Source organism: Octopus bimaculoides, chromosome 7 (assembly GCF_046866305.1).
Source record: "Octopus bimaculoides isolate indiv1 chromosome 7, ASM4686630v1, whole genome shotgun sequence".
NCBI lineage: Eukaryota > Metazoa > Mollusca > Cephalopoda > Octopoda > Octopodidae > Octopus > Octopus bimaculoides.
This window is the reverse complement of record NC_142934.1, coordinates 3,324,454-3,346,131: the sequence shown is the minus strand read 5'-3', so window position 1 is coordinate 3,346,131 and position 21,678 is coordinate 3,324,454. Positions and strand designations below refer to the sequence as shown.

The 21,678-nt window shown below is 33.8% G+C and overlaps 1 protein-coding gene across 2 annotated transcripts in view; it reads left to right on the top strand.

The window, feature by feature from the left end:
• The window catches only part of LOC106871570 (uncharacterized), a 52,281-nt gene extending 37,346 nt beyond the window's left edge, over positions 1 to 14,935 (top strand). The window contains exons 13-19 of one of the 2 annotated variants that reach the window (XR_016242490.1): positions 3,726 to 3,836; positions 4,770 to 4,942; positions 7,316 to 7,414; positions 8,511 to 8,575; positions 9,729 to 9,866; positions 11,016 to 11,677; positions 11,828 to 14,935. Coding sequence is in view for 1 of the 2 variants with exons in the window: in XM_089354598.1 (XP_089210724.1) it covers positions 3,726 to 3,836; positions 4,770 to 4,942; positions 7,316 to 7,414; positions 8,511 to 8,575; positions 9,729 to 9,866; positions 11,016 to 11,115; positions 14,438 to 14,479 (728 nt within the window). In the remaining variant the exon portion in view is untranslated. The remainder of the gene's footprint in view (positions 1 to 3,725; positions 3,837 to 4,769; positions 4,943 to 7,315; positions 7,415 to 8,510; positions 8,576 to 9,728; positions 9,867 to 11,015; positions 11,678 to 11,827) is intronic. The other variant, XM_089354598.1, reaches the window with a different exon arrangement.
• Positions 14,936 to 21,678: the final 6,743 nt, after the last annotated feature.

Below are 21,678 nucleotides of genomic sequence, written 5' to 3'. Positions count from 1 at the left end.
AATTTACGGAGGCAGATTTTCTGTGGCTGGATGCCCTTCCTGTCACCAACCCTCACCTCTTTCCAAGCAAGGTAATATTTCCCCGTGGCCAGACCTATTTTGCATGAAAGACTTGATACAAACAACCTCGTTTGCATGACAGTGATGCTCATTTACAGCCATCACATGATAACAAGACAAGACTACACACAAACAGACATACACATACATTCATGCATATATATTATTATGATCATCATCATTTAATGTCCATTTTCCATGCTGGCATGGGTTTGACGGTTTGACTGAGGACTGGCAAGCCAGAAGGCTGTGCCAGGCTCCAATCTAATTTGGCAAAGTTTCTACATCTAGATGCTTTTCCTAATGCCAACCACTCCAAAAGTGTAGTGGGTGCTTTTTATGGGCCACCGGCACAGGAGCTAGTCAGGTGGCACTGGCATCGGCCACATTTGGATGGTGGTTTTTACGTGCTACTGGCACAGGAACCAGTTGGTGTGGGGGACTGGCATCAATCATGTTCAGATGGTGCTTTTTACGTGCCACCAGCATGGGGAGCCAGTCAGGTGACACTGGCAATGACCTACGCATGAATTGTGCTTATTGCATGCCACCAGCACAGGAGCCATTCAGGTGGCACTGGCATCAGCCATAACTACAACTTCCATTTTGATTTATATATATATATATATATATATACACATATATATACACACACATACATATACACAATTTTAGTTGTAGTTTACCAAATTCATTCAAAAGACTTTGTTTGATTTGGGGCTATAGTAGAAAACACTTGCCCAAGGTACCATGCAGTGGGACTGAACTCAAGACCACATATTTTGGAAGCAAGCTTTTAACCATTGCCACAGTTAATAAAACCATCATCATTATTATTTTATGCCTATTTTTATTTATTTTATCATAAATGAAACAGCTTAATAATGATTAATTTTTTTACTGTTTTATTTGATTTTTCTTTTAAGTTTTCAATTATTTTTATCAGTCTTTTTAACAATCTGAATTGTTGAAATACTGCAAGAAGCGGTTCCTTATCAATCAGCATGAACGAAACAAATGTAATCAATATAATTTGGTATGATTTACTGAGCTTAGCATCATTAAGAATCGATGCAGTGGAAAGATTTTAAAAAATGAAGTATATTCGTTTGCCAAAGAGAATAGGTCTTGTAACTTCGGCTGAGACTGTTATCAGAAAATTAGAAGGAGAAAAATATAATAATAAAAAGACTTTCTTTAAGTGAGGTAGAAGAAGGAAGAAGGAACAAAGGCAGAGAGAGAGAGAGAGAGAGAGAGAGAGAGAGAGAGAGAGAAATGAATATAAATTAAAGTTGGGAGGGGTGTAAGTGAAAAGATAAGATGAAATGAAGGAACAGATTAAAAATCAATCAAACTTGTTCATAGGGAAGAAGGCAAAGCTTAATACTGAAAACATGAATGTGATGGCTAGCAGAAATGGTTGCTAAGGAACCAAATTGAGATTCTGATCAGTAGATTATGCTGTATCTTTATCCTCAATGCACCTGATAGTTTTACCTTGGGCATTACTGAGTAAAGCAATGTTGGGTATTTTCTCTCCTCATAGACAAGGCTGAGCAATCTGTCGGTTATGACAATGATGAAGCTTCCAGCTGATTTGATCAACGGAACAGCCTGCTTGTGACATTAACATGCAAGGGGTTCAGCACCCCATTGACATGTGTACCCTTAATGTAGTTCTCATGGAGATTCCATATCTTCCGATACAGGAAGGCCTCTAGGGATAATCGAGGAACCCCACTGTCTGAGATTTCCCTGTAACCCCTGGAGCAAGTACCCTCTCCAATTCCTTCTCTCCGACTCACTGGTGTACATTTAGAGAGGTACCATCCACTCTTGCCATTGTTTCAAATTTTGGCACAAGGCCAGCAATTTTTTTGGGGAAGTGGGTAAGTGTTCATTTGGTGCTTGTTTTATCGACCCCGAGAGAATGAAAGGAAAAGTCAACCTCAGCAGAATTTGAACTCAGAACCTAGTGACAGATGAAATGCTGCTAAGCATCTTGCCCAGTCTGCTGGGGATCCTGCCATCTCACTCACTGCCTTAACAACAGCTCGTTATTAATTTAATTGAGATCTTTTGTTGCATCTTTGTGTGGGAGAGAGGAGACACTTTGGCATGCTCACAAGGTGCCACTGTGACGACAACAGTCAAAATGTGCTGCACTGAATATGACAATGAATCTCCTCTGTATGAGAGGAAGAAAGAGAGAGAGAGAGAGAGAGAGAGAGAGAGAGAGAGAGAGAGAGAGAGAGTGTGTGTGGAATGTGGTTGACAGAAACTGTGCAGAAGCATAGTTGTGTTTGTGTGTGTATGCATATCTCTCTCTCTCTCTCTCTCTCTCTCTACCTATCTATCTATCTATCTAGCTATCTCTCTTGCTATCTATCTATCTATCTATCTATCGATTTATCTATATTATATATATATATATATTTGTATTTATGTATGTGTGTATGTGTGAGTGTATGTGTATATATATATATATATATATATATATATACACACACACACACACAAACATACACATGCACATACATTTAATATAGATAATATAATACAGATGAATAGATATGCATACACACACACACATATACGTATACATATATATATCTATGTTATGTATGTTTTTATGTACGTTTATGTGTGTATGTCTTTATATATGTTTATGTGTGTGTGTGTGTGTGTGTGTATAGACACACACAAACAAGCGTACATGTTTTCGCTTGTGGTATTCCATGTTTGTGTTTATGCATTTGACACAATGGCTTTTGTGAAAAATAAGCTGCTTTGTGTCAGAATATGGTAACTCAACTAATCAATAAAATATAGATTGATTAAATAAACGTGTTCCTGAAACACTGTTGAAGAGGTGGTGGTGATGGCGGCAACAGTGGTGGCGGGGAGGAGATGGTGATGGTCTCTGTCGGCTGTGACGTGTCTTGGCTGTAATCCAATAACTGAAACTAGTCACTGAAAAGGAGAACAAGCAAGAAGGCTAAACCAAAATGCCTTGTGTTTGTTTCTATTGAACAAAACAAAACATGTAATTACTATTCTAGCCATGAGGTGTAGATTCAGCTGTGTTGTTAACCCATTAACTGCCAAATTCTTTTATTTACATTTTTTGGATTTGCCAGGTGTCTTGGGGGTTAGAATAATATATAGTATTTAAATTTTCTTCATATGTGAATTCTTTTGGAAAGTATGATAAATTTTCCGAAAAGTCCCAAATGTGGATCACTGAAAAACAAGCATATTTATCCTTTTCTATTCAATTGAAATAATAAACATTTTAGTTTTTTTTGAAACTATAGTATCAAATGCGAAGGTGTATGAAATATCAATGAATGATATTTTGATGGGAAATGCAAAAAAAAAACAAACAAAAAAACGTTTTCAAAACAGTCGATATTTTTGTAGTTTAAAAATTGCGATTTATGACTTAAAATGTCCTCTAGAATTAACCAGAGCTAATAATGACAACCTTTAACGACTAAATATCGTTAATCACACCTCTTCAAATGCAATGTCCGTAAGCAATTCACTTGAAATACAACAAACAACTGGCATTTGGTTGGCTAAGTAATTTCTTTATTCATTTTGATTGCATCTTGTATTTTACCAATATCAAAATCATAATCTATATTCCTCTTATTTTACAGATGGTTTATCCGATGACGAAAGAGGAGATTTAAAGGAAGCAAAAGCTATGGCCGAAGCGCTTGGGCAGCATCCTAACATCCTCAGTTTTATAACTGATGCTGTAGCTAATGGTTTGTAATTCTATTTTATTTTATTTTCAGATACTTTAAAATTATACAGTTCTATATTTGAGAGATGAAGAATTATGTACATTATTTACATTTGACGGATACTTGTCCTCCTCTTATTTGTTGTTAACACAACTTTTCGGTTGATATACCCTCCAGCCTTCATCAGGTGTCTTGGGGAAATTTCGAACCTGGGTTTTCATTCTTAAGGTATTTGTTGTTGTTGTTGCTGCTGTTGCTGTTGTTGTTATTAATATTATTCAGGCCACTGCCTGGAATTGAACTTGGAATCTTGGGGCATATGGCATAGTGGTTAAGAGCGCGGGCTACTAACCCCAAGATTCCGAGTTCGATTCCAGGCAGTGACCTGAATAATAATAATAATAATAATAATAATAATAATAATAATAATAATAATCATCATCATCATTGTCGTCGTCGTTTAACGTCCGCTTTCCATGCTGGCATGTGTTGGACGGCAAGCAGGAAGCTGCACCAAGCTTGAATCTGATTTGGCAAGGTTTCTACAGATGGATGCCCTTCCTAATGCCAACCACTCCAAGAGTATAGGGGGTGCTTTTTACGTGATGAATATATGGCACGGGTGCCAGTCAGGTGGTACTGGCATCGGTCACACTCCAATGGTGCTTTTTACATGCCACCGGCACGGGTGCCAGTCAGGCACCACTGGCATGGGCCACACACCAATGGTGCTTTCTACGTGCTATCATGATGATGATGATAACAATAATAATAATAATAATAGATAATAATAATAATGGTGATAATAATAATAAAAGTAGATATGGAAAAGTTTTCTTTTATGATACAAGTATGATGTTTATTTTACATGTAATCACTTTTATTCATTATCTATTGTTACTGTTTAAAATTCATGACTTGTTTATGCATTTTACCATTCCTAATATTCATCAGACCGGCATTACATTGCCCTGGATTATGCTGAAAGTGGAGATTTAAGATCTTACTTGTTAAAGATGCGTAAAGGAACAGACAAAGAACCCAACGTTTTGGTTTTCTTCCAAGTGAAATTGCTATATATTGCCGCTGAAATTGCCTGTGGCTTGCTATATCTTTCTAATCATCAGGTATTTAATAAATTTATTGTTTGCACCTATTTTTTGATACTAACATGTTCTTTAGTTAGTTTGAAATATTATAGATATCATCATTATCATCATCATTATCATCATCATCATTATGTGTTGTCATTTAATGCCCGTTTTCTATGCTGGCATGGGTTGGATGGTTTGACAGGAGTTGGCAAGTCAAAGGACTGCTCCAAGCTCCAATGTCTGTTTCGGTGTGGTTTCTTCAGCTAGATGCCCTTCCTAATGCCCACCACTTCAAAATAGGTTTTAGGTACCTTGGTTTTGTTAAAATACTACCACAAATGCATATATTTTTTATTGTCTTCTTTCTTTTGTTATTACTGTTTGTTTTTTCTCTACTTTTCAATATCTAAACTTCTAGAACTAATGGAATTTGACAAAACTGATTTGCTCCAGGGAGATACGACCCAGTCAATATTGCCATCTCAGTAATCACTCTAATTCATATATAAAAAAAAAAAAAATAGAATGGTTCTTCTTTTGATTACTGAAAATGTGTAGCTTGTTTCTGCATTGTTGAATGAGAAAATGTAATTTTCTAGCAGTAAAATAACCACCACAGAATTCTCCAAAAATATCATAAGATATTAGGATTGGTAATCTATTATCTTTGAGATAATTGATATGGATAGTTTCTACAGAGAAATATAATTAAGAAGTTTATTGAGAGCTGAAAGCTGCAGCCATTGACTGTCTTCATAGTGAGCAATAATACCGTACCTAATAGCTAGGTTTAAATGGTACATCAGTCATTAATAACGACCAATTATTGACGAGTATTGGTGTAGCGTTAACCCTTTCACATTCCAGTTACTATGTCAAATATAATGTTTATTTATCCACATTGTTTTAAATTAATTGTGCATCATCTCGTAGCTTCAAGATTTCAATTATGTTGTAAAGAGCTCTTTTTGCCACTTTTGTATCTGTCTTTTGACGATGGTTGTCGCTCTGACAGAGATTGTTATATTCTAAAGTCGTCAATAGAATGTTTTTATCTGGCACTGTATGACCCCCAGTCCTACAGTGTTATTATCCTCAAAAGGTTGGATCGTTTATAACGTCCATTCAATATCACAGTATGATTACTATATCAGCACAGACACAACTATCAACACAGTCCACACATACTCTCGACCTTCTCAACCTTCTCTTGACAACTGGCTACTGGTTTATTTATAATGGCTGACTACTACCAATTTTTACTGGGAGGGTGTACAATTTCACTATACAATAAATTATGTAAGTCTAGTTTTAGAATGACATTGTAGGGTAGGTGTGAAACATTGGATCTAGCTAGTTTGAACATAAAACTGGTAGAAAATTTTGGCCAGTCTAAACAGGAAAGGGTTAAGGAGAGATTCCAAGGCTTTTTTAATATTTCAGTAGATGCTGCTGGGTACCTTGCCATAGTGCAGTGCACAGTCTGTCCCTATAACAATGTGTGACAAAGGTTATGCTGTAAATAATCGACAGCAGAGTAATTATGATGAAGAACCATTTTGTCAATATATTTTACATCCAACACAAGAGACAGCATGTTGCTATTGAACTAGTTGTAATTATATTCAGATCAATTCTTGCCGCTTTCATAATACAAATCAATGTTAGCCCAAGTTTTCTCTGTGGACTTCTTGAACAAATGCCTCTAAGCATAGACAGTTACTGGTAAGAACCATCTAGAGACCATGTTTATAAGCCCGGACGTGTATCTTGTGTAAAATACAGGGGTTGCAAGCACTGTGAACTGACCCAGTGTTTTTACTCCTATTTGTCTATGTTGAGAAATGTTATCTGTGACAAAATACAGTGGATGGCTATTTTGTGGATGGTTCAAATATGTCTCAAGCATATTTTGAACTGGTAACAAGTTTGTATCTTATGTAAAGTATTTGAAAATTAGCAAGAAACAATAGCATGACCATGGTTTTGGGTGGGTGGGATTCTTTGATGATGGACCGCAAAATCAAAACTATTGATTGCCTTGCATCAGTATCTCAGCAGTTTAGGATCTTACGAGAGATATTACAACCATATCAGGACAATTACCCCCAACAACAACTACCCCCAACAACAACTATCCCCCTTGGTTAATTACCCCCTCTCCAATATATTAAGAAGTTTTAAATCATCATCTGTTGTCCTCGGGGGTAATTGTCCTTGGTGGGTTATTGTCCCTAGGGGGTAAATGTCCCAGACTCATTACAGCATGCCAGAGGTTTGAGATCTTGTTCACATCTTCCCAACTGACTCAGTAACTACAGCTATTGAGCACTGTCATTTCCGTGTCTGTTTGTGATGTTACTCTCCTCTGGGTTTCATATTCATGCTAAGTATTTTCATTTCCAGACAATCCATGGTAATTTATGTGCACAGAACATATACCTTGATGAGATATTACGTGCCAAAATTGGAGGTTTTGGTTTCACAAAACCAGCCGTAATGAAGGTATGTATATATTATTTGCTGTTAATGTTCCATGTAATTAACAACTAATAATACACTGGTATAATTTTTTTTTCTGCCTCAGAGGATATTCTGCTTTATAAAATGATTTAATTAATACAATTATAATCTTTAAAGTATGAATCATAACAGCTGTTAGAGATCATGTTTATTTTTTTAGTTAACAAATATACTTATTAATTGATGTTTCTCCATTTTCTTATTTTTCTTAAAAAAATATAAGCCTTGGTTTATCTATTAGGTTGTCAAGAAAGTTCTTACGGTTTTTAACCTTTAAATTCAGATGCACATATTTTTTTCCAATCTCTTTCAAGTGATTGGAAATTGTCGTATACATGACGTCTAATTCAGAAGCAAGCTCTCGAACAGTTGTGCATGGATTGGCTTCGACTAAGGCTCTTAGTTGATCATTGTAAACATCTGATGGCCGACCTCTACACTTATCATCTTCAAGACTCTCGTCACCACTACAAAATTTCTTGAACCACCATTGTGCTGTACGTTCATTAGTGGTTCCTGGGCCAAATGCATCGTTGATATTGCGAGCTGTTTCAGCAGCTTTACGGCCTAGCTTGAACTGGAATAAGAAAATTGTGCAAATTTGCTTTTTGTTCCAGAAAAAATGGCCTAATTATTCAAAAAGAAAAAGAAAATGGTATAGGAATCTTATATGTATACCATTCTGCCTAAATAATGGATCTACAAATGCAATATCCCTGCATATCTCACATCTATTTTCATTCCTCCACTTTACTCTCTATTTCGTATCTTATCTAAATTAACTATTGCTTAATCATTTTCTCACATTGTCTCTGATGAAGGGATCATCATCATCATCATCATCATCATCATGATCATCATCATCGTTTAACAAGTTGGTGAATATAAGAGAGGATACAAACAGTGGACCCCACCTTCATTTTCCTTCTCTTTTCAGGTTAATGAGATTATCTTTTGTTTATACTGGATTATCAGTTCAGATTAAATATTTTGAAAATTCGCAAATTTTTTTTATACCTAAAAACAAAATGTTGATCTGGGAGAAATTGTTTTTCATTTATTGATTGTTTTGTTTCAGGACGAATATAAGTGGCAAGCAATTGAAACACTGAAAACAGGTTGGACAAGTACTATGAGTGATTTGTAAGTTAAAACTTTAATATGTATATAATTCTAAATTTCTTAATATGTTAAAATTATTAAATAAACTGAGTTAGCATAAATCAACTTTGACCTGCAGGACTCTCTGAATGACTCTCTGAATGACTCTCTGAATGACTCTCTGAACAACTCACTGAACGACTCACTGAATGACTCTCTGAATGACTCACTGAATGACTCTCTGAATGACTCTCTGAACGACTCACTGAACGACTCACTGAATGACTCTCTGAATGACTCACTGAATAACTCACTGAATGACTCACTGAATGACTCTCTGAATGACTCTCTGAATGACTCTCTGAATGACATGACTAACGGAAAGTTACTTGATTGTTTTAGTAGTGTGGCTTGCCTGATGTTGAGCCCTGTTTCATGCAGTCTGCTTCTCGAAAAGGTTGCCCATGATACTGTGTCCTGTTTTTTAAGGAGGCAATAACTTTGAACCCACTGATTACTGCTTATTACTCTCATTTACTCCAAGCCTCCCTGAAGAGCTTTGAGATCAACAGTGGCACCTGGGAAATGCAAGCACAAGACCACTGAAGCTGCAGCAATAGAGGCACCATCTCTTATGAGCAGAATGGGATTGCAGGGGCACAAAGAAAACATGGACTATGCAAGTCCAGAGCCAGCTCCTTGCTTTCAGTCCCAACAGACCACCAGTGCCTGGACCTGTGGCAGAGCCTTCTCAGAAAGCATTGGACTGATTGGCCACAGCTGGACACACTGTGGCCCTTCGTCTTCTCCCAAATAATGTCCTTTGTCATTGTCAACAATAGACAAACTAATAATAATAAAAATAATAATACTCTCACTTCAAGTATTCCAATGGTCAATGGTTCATATTCTGTCTCCAGTTGCACACTGTGTCCATGAAACTCAACTATAAATAACCAAGTCTGTTAGCCATTCAAAGATATCACAAAGATCTGAAACATGACTGCAATGTCATAAATCTCACAGGTCATTTGGTCCAGAATCAAAAACGACATAAATTTTTATATCCAACTTAGATTAAATTTACTCTTAAAATGTCTTTATTTTTCTGTTTACTACAATAATATTTCATGATAATAATTTACTTGTAAAAAGTTGTCAAAGAATAATACTAACTGTTGCTTTATAATTTCAGATGGTCTTATGGTGTGTTACTTTGGGAAATAATTACTGTTGGAGGAGTACCTTATGGTGAAATGAGTCGGCAAGAACTGCTCGACCATCTCATGTCTGATAAACGTCTTGAAATTCCTAGCCAATGTAACCCAGAATTGTGAGTTAATTTTGTGATTATACAATCTTCAAATACATCTTTATATCATTTAAAAATAAATCATGGAATTGTATAAACTATTATGTAAACTTTATTCTCTAAAATACATCTCAGAATTCAATTGAACAGTTTGAATTCTGTAAAATTTATATAAGATAGAATCTGTAAAAATTGTTCTCCTTCATCTCTGTGAAGTAACTGGAATTAGTTTTTATTGCATTTCATTTTGCCATCAAAATCTACTGACTTTTTATTCTTTATGAAAGAATCTTCCAAATAACCACTGTTGGCTGCAAGAACTTCTCTTATGACTCTTAAACAAGTCATTCAGTCACTTTTCAAGTCTTTCAACTACACCAAGATGATGCAACATAATTGTTGAAGGTCTTTCTAAAGTTTACACATACACACACACACACACACACACACACACACACACACAAACAATTGAGTGTTGAAAAGTTCCTGGCTTTAAAGGTATCGCAAAAGCCTAGTTAGATGTCCAACCTTCCAAGTTCTTTTACAGAGCTTTGAAAAACTGAAGGACAGCTGCAATAAGTGTGCGAATCTGAAAGGGGAATATTTTGATTAAAATAATAATGAATTGATTCTCCAGTAACTTTTCAGCACCCCATCGTACATATAACATTTCCATATGACTGGATGGCAAACTACTTGAGGATCCACATTTGAACAAGAAACTAATAAAAATAAAGCTCATATTCACTCAACTTCTGATGAATGTACTTGTCTCATTGGCTACTGGACTGAATGTTATCGACTTTAATAAGGTTCTTAGTTCAAATATATATGTGTACATATATATATATATATATATGTGTGTGTGTGTGTGTGTCATCATCATCATCATCGTTTAATGTCCACTTTCCATGCTAGCATGGGTTGGACGATTTGACTGGGGACTGGCGAACCAGATGGCTTCACCAGACTCCAATCTGATCTGGCAGAATTTCTACAGCTGGATGCCCTTCCTAATGCCAACCATTCCGAGAGTGTAGTGGGTGCTTTTTACGTGCCACACATACATATACATACATACATACATACATACACACACACACACACACATATACATATATATATATATATATATATATATATATATTGATTTTTTTTTTCTTTTTTCAGGGAATCATTGATAAAAAATTGCTGGAAAGAAAATGAGAGAGAGAGAACACCATCTGACTTGATGCATGAAAAGCTGTTGGAAATGGCGAGTGAAGGGGAGGTCTGTGAAAACGAGATATCACTCTAAAATAATTCCTTATTATTGTTGTGATTAATGAAATTTTTTGCTTTTTTATTCATGTCTCAGTTTCATTTTCATTTATTAGAGTTTATATTTATAAAACGAAAGAAATTTATTTTTCTTGAATTTCATTTTCTATTTTTAAAAGAAGCAACAATTTCGTCTTGCCTCTCACTTATCACCTTCTCATGTAAAAAAGAAAAAAAACGAAATAAATATTTTTTTTATTTTTGTCAAAATATTTCCTGCATTCACCCTGCATGCATTCCCTCTCAATCCACACATAAATAAAGTTCTCTTTCCCTTGAGCAAGGCTTTAATGTATCTACATCTCCCAATCTATCTCCACTTCATTAATAACCATACATTTTTTAATTATGAAGATTACACTCATTAGTCATTACCATTATTATTATTTTCTGGCAGAACCATTAGCACACCAGACAAATGCAGCATTTCATCTGTCTTTATATTCTGAGTTCAAATTCCACTGAGGCCAACTTTTCCTTTCATTCTTTCAGGGTCAATAGAATAAGTACCAGTCATGCACTGGGGTCAATATAATCGACTTGGCCCCTCCCCCGAAATTGCTGGCCTTGTACCAAAATTTGAATCCTTTATTATTAAATTCTAACAGATGAGGGCACCATCCATGATAGATCAGTGCTTTCAAATTTTCGCTCAAGGCCAGCAATTTCTGAAGAGGAGCTTAGTTGATTGCATCAACCACATGCTTACCTGGTGTTTTACTTTACCAACCCTCACAGAATGAAAAGCACAGTTTATCCCAGAATTTGAACTCAGAAAGTAAAGAGCCGGAGGAGATGCCTCTGAGCCATTTTGTCTGATATGCTTAGATAACGACAATCGTCTCAGGAATCCAAACAGAAATTCTTCATCACATTTGAAGTTACATACATATATACGTAACATAAATAAAAACTGGGACCCAGTTGGTCACAGGGACAAGGGTTTCAAGTTTGAGCCAATCAATGGAACAGCTTGCTTGTGAAATTAATGCGCAAGTGGCTGAGTACTCCACAGACACGCGTACCCTTAGTGTAGTTCTCAGGGAGATTCAACATGACACAGAACATGACAAGGGTAACCCTTTTAATTACAGGTACAACCCATTCATGCCAGCTGAGTGGACTGGAGCAACATGAAGTAAAGTATCTTGCTCAAGGACATGATGCACCCCCAGGAATTGAACTCATGACTTTAGGACCATCAGCCAAATACTCTAACCACATAACTATGTGCCTTCACCACACACACACACACACACACACACACAGTTAAAGACATAGCTGTGATTCAGTTTAAAAGGCCTGTTGTTTTGTAGCATTTGTCCTGATTCCTCTCTGATCAAGAGGACAGAATATCTATTGTCATTGTCTTGCAGAACATACCAGGGCCAAAGAACCTTTGGAAAAGTAACAGAAGTAGTTTAGCTACAGCTTATTTGTCTGATTTTAGAAGAATTATAGGGAAGCCATCTGGGTCTGTTGCTGAGTCGAAGCCCCTTTTGTGTAAAGCAGTGATTATATCAGCCCGTTTTGTTATTGTTAACGTTTTCAATCTTTGTGCATGATTCCCTAAGTGCCTCTAATATGGTTAAATGTAATATATTCTGTGTATATTTCTTTTATGGTGACACTCAAAGCATTTCTTCAAAATTCCAAATGTGATTACAATTTTAACAGTTTGTATCTTTGCTTCGTCAGCAGTAAATGTTTAATTCAATTCTTACTAAATGTTTTCATACATTTCATATTCAAATAATATGTAAATTGATGTATACAAGCTTACATCAATTTACATAATTATAATGTGATTCAATCTGGTGTGTATGTGTGTCTGTGTGTCACATTTATGTTTATGTAAAATTGCTTTAGGATTAACAGACTGCACTACTAATGTGAAACAGCTATCGTTTAAACAATCTCAGGCCATGTACTTTGGTAATCTCTCCTTTTAATTGTAGCTCAACACTGCTTTTATTTACTAATGATTGATACTGAACATAGAAGGGTGTCTGGTTATTACTATAATTGCCTCATCAATGAATATTCTTGTTCTGTGAATTCTTAATCAATACTTTTGATTTGCAAATTTATTTCACTAACAGAAATTCAAAAGGGAAGGTGGGAAGGAGAAAATTTCCATGGTTCCCATATTCTTTGTTATATTTCTCACATCCTTTTTTAAAAAAAAGACTGTATTGAAATGACATGTAACTAGTGAAACAATTTTATAAATTTATTAATAGTTAAAGAACAATTTCTGCATCATTGCATATATTTTGATCTGAGTAGTTTTGGCACGGATAGGCAGTAGCTGCACTATGGTAGGCTTTAGGCATGCGAAAAACATCATTTAACATCCTTTATTTGATGACTTATAAGATGTACCTTTTTTCCAATAAAAAGTCTCAAAAAACCACCCCAGGGCCTTCCATAATATACTGAGTTGGTCCAATGTCAGAATCTTTAATGCATTAAAATCTTTTTACCTGCACATGTGCTGCTGAAATTGAGGTCCATCTAACAGACCCATGCATCTTTTATGCCATCAAATATGGCACACTATCTTATTAATTTCTCTTATGCTTGTCAAATCTAATCTGTCAAATCTAATGCTTAATTACTCATACTGTTTTGAATTAATCCTGCATTATCTCATAGCAAGGTAGAGAGCTGGAAGAATCATTAGCACGCTGGGACAAAAAGGCTTAGTGGTATTTCATCTGCAGCTATGTTCTGAGTTCAAATTCTGCCAAGGTTGACTTTGCATTTCATCCTTTTGGGGTTGGTAAAATAAGTACTAGCTGACTACCGGGGTCGATGTAATCGACTTACTCTCTTCCCCCAAATTTCAGGCCTTGTACCTGTAGTAGAAAGGATTATCTCATAGCATCAAGGTTTCAATGACATCACTGTTTATTTTTAGAATAACATTGCAGGATGGGTGTGAGAAGCCAGATCTGGTTGGCTTAAACATAAAACAAGTTGACTATTCAGGCGGAATATGGCCAGTTTAAATACTAAAAGGTTGAGCATAATAGCATCAATTTAACAAGATTGGATCCTTGGTCAAATGTTTTTGGTATGAAATCTGACTCATTTGGCCTTCACATGTTTAAGACTTGAAATTAATCTTTTAAGTACACTTTGTCTATATTCTTTCTAACTTTGAGTTCTTCTTCTTCTCCTCTTCCTCCTCCTCCTCCTCCTCCTCCTCCTCCTCCTCCTCCTCCTTATTTACTAACATTAACACAAATGCATTCGTTTCATTTCAGATGTATATTGCACCAACTAAAGAACCAAGAAAACGTAATTAAAAAGCATCTCTCAGGCATGTTAAATTTTCTGTGCTCTTACAGAATAACTGATATTACTGGATTAATTTGAATGATTTGTTATAGACTTTGTTACCTCATTCAGTTACGCTGGATTGAGAAGCAAGTTGAGGAAGCTGTCTTTGGTAGCAAAACTAGAACGTTATGCTATTTTTGATCTGCTATGTATATAAACATATACATATATGTGTGTCTCTGTCTGTATATCTATATTCATATATGTATAAACATTTGTATATATATATATGGATACCAGTTTAGAATAGTAAGGTTGTCCAACCAGTGTGTTGCAATTGGCAACTAAATGGAAGATATCTCTCGTCTATCATTGAAGACCTGATATCAGGAAGTGTATCCAGTTATATAAATTCTGCACCAGAAAAATTCTATAAAACATGGTGAGAATAAATACCGTATAAGATGAGAAAAAAAAAAAAACTAAAATGATTGGGAGAAAAAAAAATGTATTAATATATGCATATGAAGATAAAGATATATATGCATGTAAATTTGAAATATATAAGTGTTATATATATGTGTATATATAATATACGCACATATGTACAAATGTATGTATGCAACATTTTTCCGTAACACGTTTATATTACTCTGAAATAAACTTGCTAAGACTTGCATTAGAGCAGCGTAATTTGTTGGGTGCCTGAGAGTTTTGGTGATTTACGTTACGGAAGAACTATAAGAACCTTTTTTTGATGACAGCTTCACTGTAAAAGGGCTGAAATTCTAATGCCCCTAATTTTCCCTAAATCTTGATGACTACTTAAACATTCAAACAATTTTTGTTTATGGAAAAGACATATATATATATATATATATATATATATATATATATATATATATATAATATACTTATACACATGCATATGTATATATGCATACGTACATATACATACATACATACATACTTATATATATATATATATATATATATATATATATATATATATTTGCTCAAAATTGACTTATTCACTCTCTCATATATTTCCTCACAACTGAGTATATATATAAAGATTAGACAATTTTTTTCCCCCCTGTTGGAAATATTGTTTAAAAAGAAAAACCACCAAAAAACGTCTTTGAAGAAATGAGTTATTTCTGTATTATATTTTTATTGGTTTATTCGGCTTTGTTTCTTCAAAATGTATTTAAACTTTATTATTCATAATGATAACCTTTTATCTCAGTTAAATTTTTATTTTAAAATTGAATGCATGGAAATCATTATGATAAATTAGGAGTTTATTTTGTATATAGACATGATGTAACATATATAAACAACAACTAACTCAACATGATAGATTGTGAGCTGATCTTTAGTGGAATATATAATTTTGATACAGTTGAAGTTTGATCTTATTAAATGATTTTGTTATAATGTTAAGAGATATTATATAAAAATATATTTGTTTGTGGCACACAAATGACTTTATTTTTCAAGATTATTTCACTATCATCAAATGTGATGACATCAAAGCCAAACTTTGATCATCTTCAATGACTTAAGTTGCACAGCTTTGGTATCCTGTTGAAGCTGTCAGTTACCATTTCTCATAGTTGCTTGTCCTCTTCATTCGTTTTTTTTTTCTTTTTTGTTTTTTTTTGTTGTTGCTAAGCATGTGAAATTGTCAGAATATGATTGAAACACCATCTTTGTGCTTATGGCAGTTCTTATAACATTACTAATTAAAGCTTCTACTAACTGAAAATATATTCTGTCTACCATGAAATAGCTGTGAATATATTAACTGTATCTGTTGTAGTTTAATCCAGGTCAATCCTGATCAAGCAGACACATGATCAAAACCATTCCTGCTGCAACCATCCGTCTTTTATTCAACGTATTGTGTATCTAGGAATACATTATACAATGTGTCCTTTTTTAAAAAAAAGGAAGATGCAAAGGTGTGATTTGAGGGAGACATGGCTGCTACTCTTAGCTCACACATTGACCGACTGGATCCATTATTGGCTCAATAAATTGTAATTGTTTAAAGAGGTTAAGCCTTTACATTTCAGGCCATGCTGGAGTACTGTCATTAATATGAAGAAGCCTAAATTGAAGTGGTTAATAATAAATATTTGACAGGATGTCAGTTACAACTTAGCTGCCAACATGTGTGTGTGTGTGTGTGTGTGTGTGTGTATGGAGCACGATTTGCTGGTATCAAGTGATATTAATCACATTGACTATCAGCCCTGTGTTCATTAATTACCCTAATTACTGCAACAACCACTGAACCAATGATACAAACTATAGCAAGCTTAAAAACTGCCAAATGTACATAAATGTTGATTTCTGGGATATAAATACCAAATCAAATTATATTAGAACCATTAACTGCTGATTTAGTGTGTGATATGCTGGTGTTACGAACAGATTTCGCTTATAATAAGAATTATTGTAAAGACTGAGCCAGCATTTTCGAAACGAATGACTCTTTCGTTCATATTCTTTAGAGGAATTCTCTTTCTATAGTTATAACATTTCGATTTTACCTTCATTTTCATCTTATACAATCTGCTCTTTATTTCTGTAACTGTGGCCAATTTTTTCAAAGTTAAGTAAAAACAGTCAAACGAGATTATTTTTATTTTTTGCCTTTAAGGTTTTTTTCTTCAACAGAAATTTTAGAACTTTGTTAAAATTGTGGATTACCTCCCTTTAGACGCCAGCTTTGTCTTTGAAGTTCTTTGATGGAACTTGCTGCCGAAGTGTCGCAGTCGTAACATAATACAAACCAACAGATACAATATATCGTTTGTGTCGATAAAGTGAATTATGCAACTAAATATATATTACGTGTTCAATTTCCAATGCAAATTTATTGATTCCCCGAAGGAAGTCATAATAGTCAACTATTTTTAAATTGTTTCCATGGTAACACTGTTACATATTCGAATTGCACACTATATTTTAAATTAAAACTATAATAAAGGTGTGTTCAGGTTTAACTTTTAACTATTAGTATCTTAAAAACTAATTACTTAATTAAAAAAAACTAGTTACTAAATTTAATACTAGCTCTTAGAAATAATTCCATCTTTGCATTGTGCTTATAGCAATTGTCATGCGAAAGTTCCATTCTACATCAGCTGCAAATTATATCATTACATATATATTATAGATATGAACTTCATATTACATCATATTTTAAAGAGATCTTAGAATATTTTCATACATAAATTTCATAAATAATATTTAGATGTCAGTTTAACTTTGCAGTTATGTAAAAAAAAAAAAGATATGAAATTTAAACTTCATTAAATATTAATTATGAAATGCTTAAGAGTTTTAAAATTTGAAAAGTTCTAAAATATTTTCCAGTATTCTTAAATTTCACTAAATATATAATCCTGTAAATAGAATATATCTTTGAAAAGTTAGAAACAAGATGCAACATGTTGATAAAAATATATTTTGGACTTTCATCTGAATTTAAGCAATTAACAAACTAATTAGTGAATTTAGTTTTCTTTCATATTTAACAATTATTTTCATTCTTCGTTTTTTTTTTTCTTTCATGTTTTAATTACAAATATACGATAATTAAAACTTCTGAAGGTTATTGAGAAAATACACAATACAATAAATTAATTATTATTATTATTATTATTATTATTATTATTATTATTATTATTATATAAAGCTAATTACAATGCGTTTGTGTAATATTAGCCATTTAACTCTTATACAGTTCAATCTGTTTATGTCTTATTCTTATTTTCTTACGATTGGGTATAATGTTATTAAATATCAAGGCTGTTTTCAAGTACCTGGTGGTTGTTAAACCAGTTCCTTAGAGGTCAACGAATGATTTTGGTCATGTGTTCTCTTTTCTCTTCCTTGTATTTGATCTTTTCTGTATTGTTTTTCTCTATTTTTCTCACCCTCATCCTCTTCCGCAATATATCACACACTCCATATCGTTAGCAATTTCTATGATATCTGTGCTGCTTTAAAGCTTTGTTCAGAGATTGTTAGCCGGGTCAACAGAAGGGGCAAATTACCCTACCCCCACTTTTAAAAAAAATGAAATATCATTTTGTCTCCTTTCATGTCAAATCTCTCATAACAACTTGTTTCTTTCTTGGAGAAGCTGGTTGTCATTTTTGTCATTTCCTGGGGACAGACAGACATATTTTATATATTTCGTTCATATGCCTGTGTATAATTATTTTTAATTACATTTCATAATAGGTCAGAAATATTCTTAATAAAGCCACTATTATAGGAGATATCATTTGTGACTATGAATGTTGTTTTAAACTCTATACTGCTTATAATAATAATAAAAATAATAATGATAATAATAATAATAACAACAATAATAATAATAATAGTAGAGCCTCAAGAGTGAGTATACTTATTGTGCACTTGGGACCATTTCAAAGAGAGCAATATTCTAGTATCAAAAACTACAAATGCCGACCATTCAGTTGGCAGCAGTACTTGGAACAGCCCCTGCGTTAAGAAAAGTGTTGTGCCTCTAAGCTGTGGGATGGAGCTCAGATGTGACATAGATAAATCAGGAGAAATTAAGTGAATAATAATAATAATAATAATAATAATAATAATAATAATGATAATGATAATAATATTTTAATAGCCTACCAATGTATACATAGAGTGTTATTGTCCTAGGTGTCAGGAAGACAATCGGCAAGAAATGGAAATAAAATTGAAAGAAAAGGATAATAATGATAATAATAATATTAATAATAATAATAATAATAATTAGAAAGCATAAAACTATATAACTTTTAGAAGCTAAAGAAGTCGTTGCATGAATATTGTATCTTCAGTATCATATCACCTGTGTCAGGTGCCTTGGTATCTTCCAGGTAGTTTTACCGTTAAGTTTAGACATCCACTCCTGTTTGGTGACAGATGCTCTAACATTGGGTCTTTTGGCTGTAGTGTTACAATAGCCACATAGTTTATTAATTAATCAATCGATTTTTTCAGTGTGTATTGATTTCATAGAAATGAATATTTTTGCTTTTGATGCAGTTTCAGACTTTTTACCTGTGTTTTAAACTGTCCCATGCTTTTTTATGATGATTTGGCAAATATCTCAGCGAGGTATGCTAATCAGCTGTTCTAGACACTGTTTTTACTCCTGCTCTTACCTCTGCCTCTTCTGAAGAAATGCATAAAGTATTACCAATAACGTAGTCATTGCTGAAGGAATAGAATGTACAAGAGAGGGTAGGGTGGGGTTATAGTGCTGTGAAGAAAATGACTCTACACCAATATAGCCAATGCTAAACAATACCAAGCAAGACAATAACAGTAAAGAGAAACAATCAATAATATTTTTTTAAATGATTTAACTACAGACAATACTGTTGGGAAGGAAAGAGAATTTGGGCATATTGACTATGAGAGAGATTGAGAAAGTTTGTGTGTATGCATATGTGTGTGTGTAAAACAAAAAGTTGGAATGAACAGGGTTTTAATCACAAATCACAACAATTGTTTCTGTGCAGTGGTAACAGCTGTTAATTGCTGAGTTTCCCCATATTATACATATTATTATATAAATATGATCCAGTAGTAGCTGTGTACCCGTATGTCATCAGTGAGTGGCTTTGAGGGCACAACTGTTCGTTTGTGTGTGTATGTACATAGATATATGTATGTGTGTGTGTGTATATGTATATTTATAGATAAATACACATATAGAGGTTATGAGGGGTTTTCGTCAGGATGACTCAAGCTGATAGGTATGCATTCTGAGTGTTCAAATAGGTGTACCACCAAAATTCCAGTTTGAACGGCAGTTGAAGTTGTGGCTATGTGATTGTTTTGTTCAAAACAACTTCCTGTAACACACATCTATTATACTACTGTATACACACACACACACACACACACATATATTAATCGAAGTGTACAGTATTATATATCCATTATGGTTGATCTTACCAATTGGTTTCGCACTAGGGATTCAATGGAGTGTTAGGTAAAAGTGTGATTATATAACCCTGCCTTCATCAGAGGTAGCTGTTATATATATATATATATATATATATATATATACATACAGAGAGAGAGAAAGAGAAAGAAAATACTGACTAAATCATCCCTGTAAAGGATTGGTCAAGAAGAAAATGACCTCTGGCAGATACCATAGGGCATTGGTGACAGTGTGGAGGTGAGAGGGACAGAGAAAGTAAATGTATATAAATATGGAGGAAACGTACCCACCAAATCATCTGCACCAAAACTTGTAAAGAATTGTTTAACAAATGACTTGTAAGAGATAGTATAGGGCATCAATGACCAAATCAAAAAAAAAAAAAAAAAATGTGCTACCAATAGACTTTGGTATTTTATTGTATAAATTCTGGTAAGGCATTAGCTGTTAACCCTTTAGCATTCAGATGACTCTGTGGGGTGTAATGCTTATTTCTTCATGTTGTTTTAAATTAATCATGCATTATCTTGTTACTTCAAGATTTTGGTGATCTGACTGTTTAGTTTGTGAATGACATTGTCGGGTAGGTGTGACATGTTAGATCTGGCCAGTTTGAACATAAGACAGAAAGAATATTTGGGCCAGATATGGCTGGCTTAAATGCTAAAGAGTTACACATGTAATTATAACTGTATATGTATTTTAAAAGATTAACGTGATTTTAGCACAGTGTAATTTGTCTTTTAATGTGATATTGCCTTTCGAATCACTGTAGCAATTATTAAGAACAAAAACAAAATAAGTTTAATAAATAATTTGATAACTAGAATTTACTTATTTCATATTTATTAACTAGTATTGATATTGTTGTGTGGAAGTTGTTAAAGATTATTTTAATTTCTTGGAAAATTCTTCTCATTTAGTTTGTGTAAAGAAATAAAAACAAATTTATTAATGTTATTATTTTTATTAAACCATATCAGCTCAGAAAGGGACAACGTACTACATTCTTCCAATGTATTGAATGTGTCCAAAGTTCCACCTCCTCCTGGACTTGAAACAAGTTGGTTGTTTCTTATAAAGTCTTTGTTTGGGAACAGTTTAGACTCAAATCATAAGTTACTCCTCTCAATACAAGTAGTCATTTAGTTCAGCAGCCCAAAATTAAATTAATTCTTATTAATTAATTTCATTTATAAAGTAGGATTTAAATGATATAAACTGTTTGTCAATATGGAA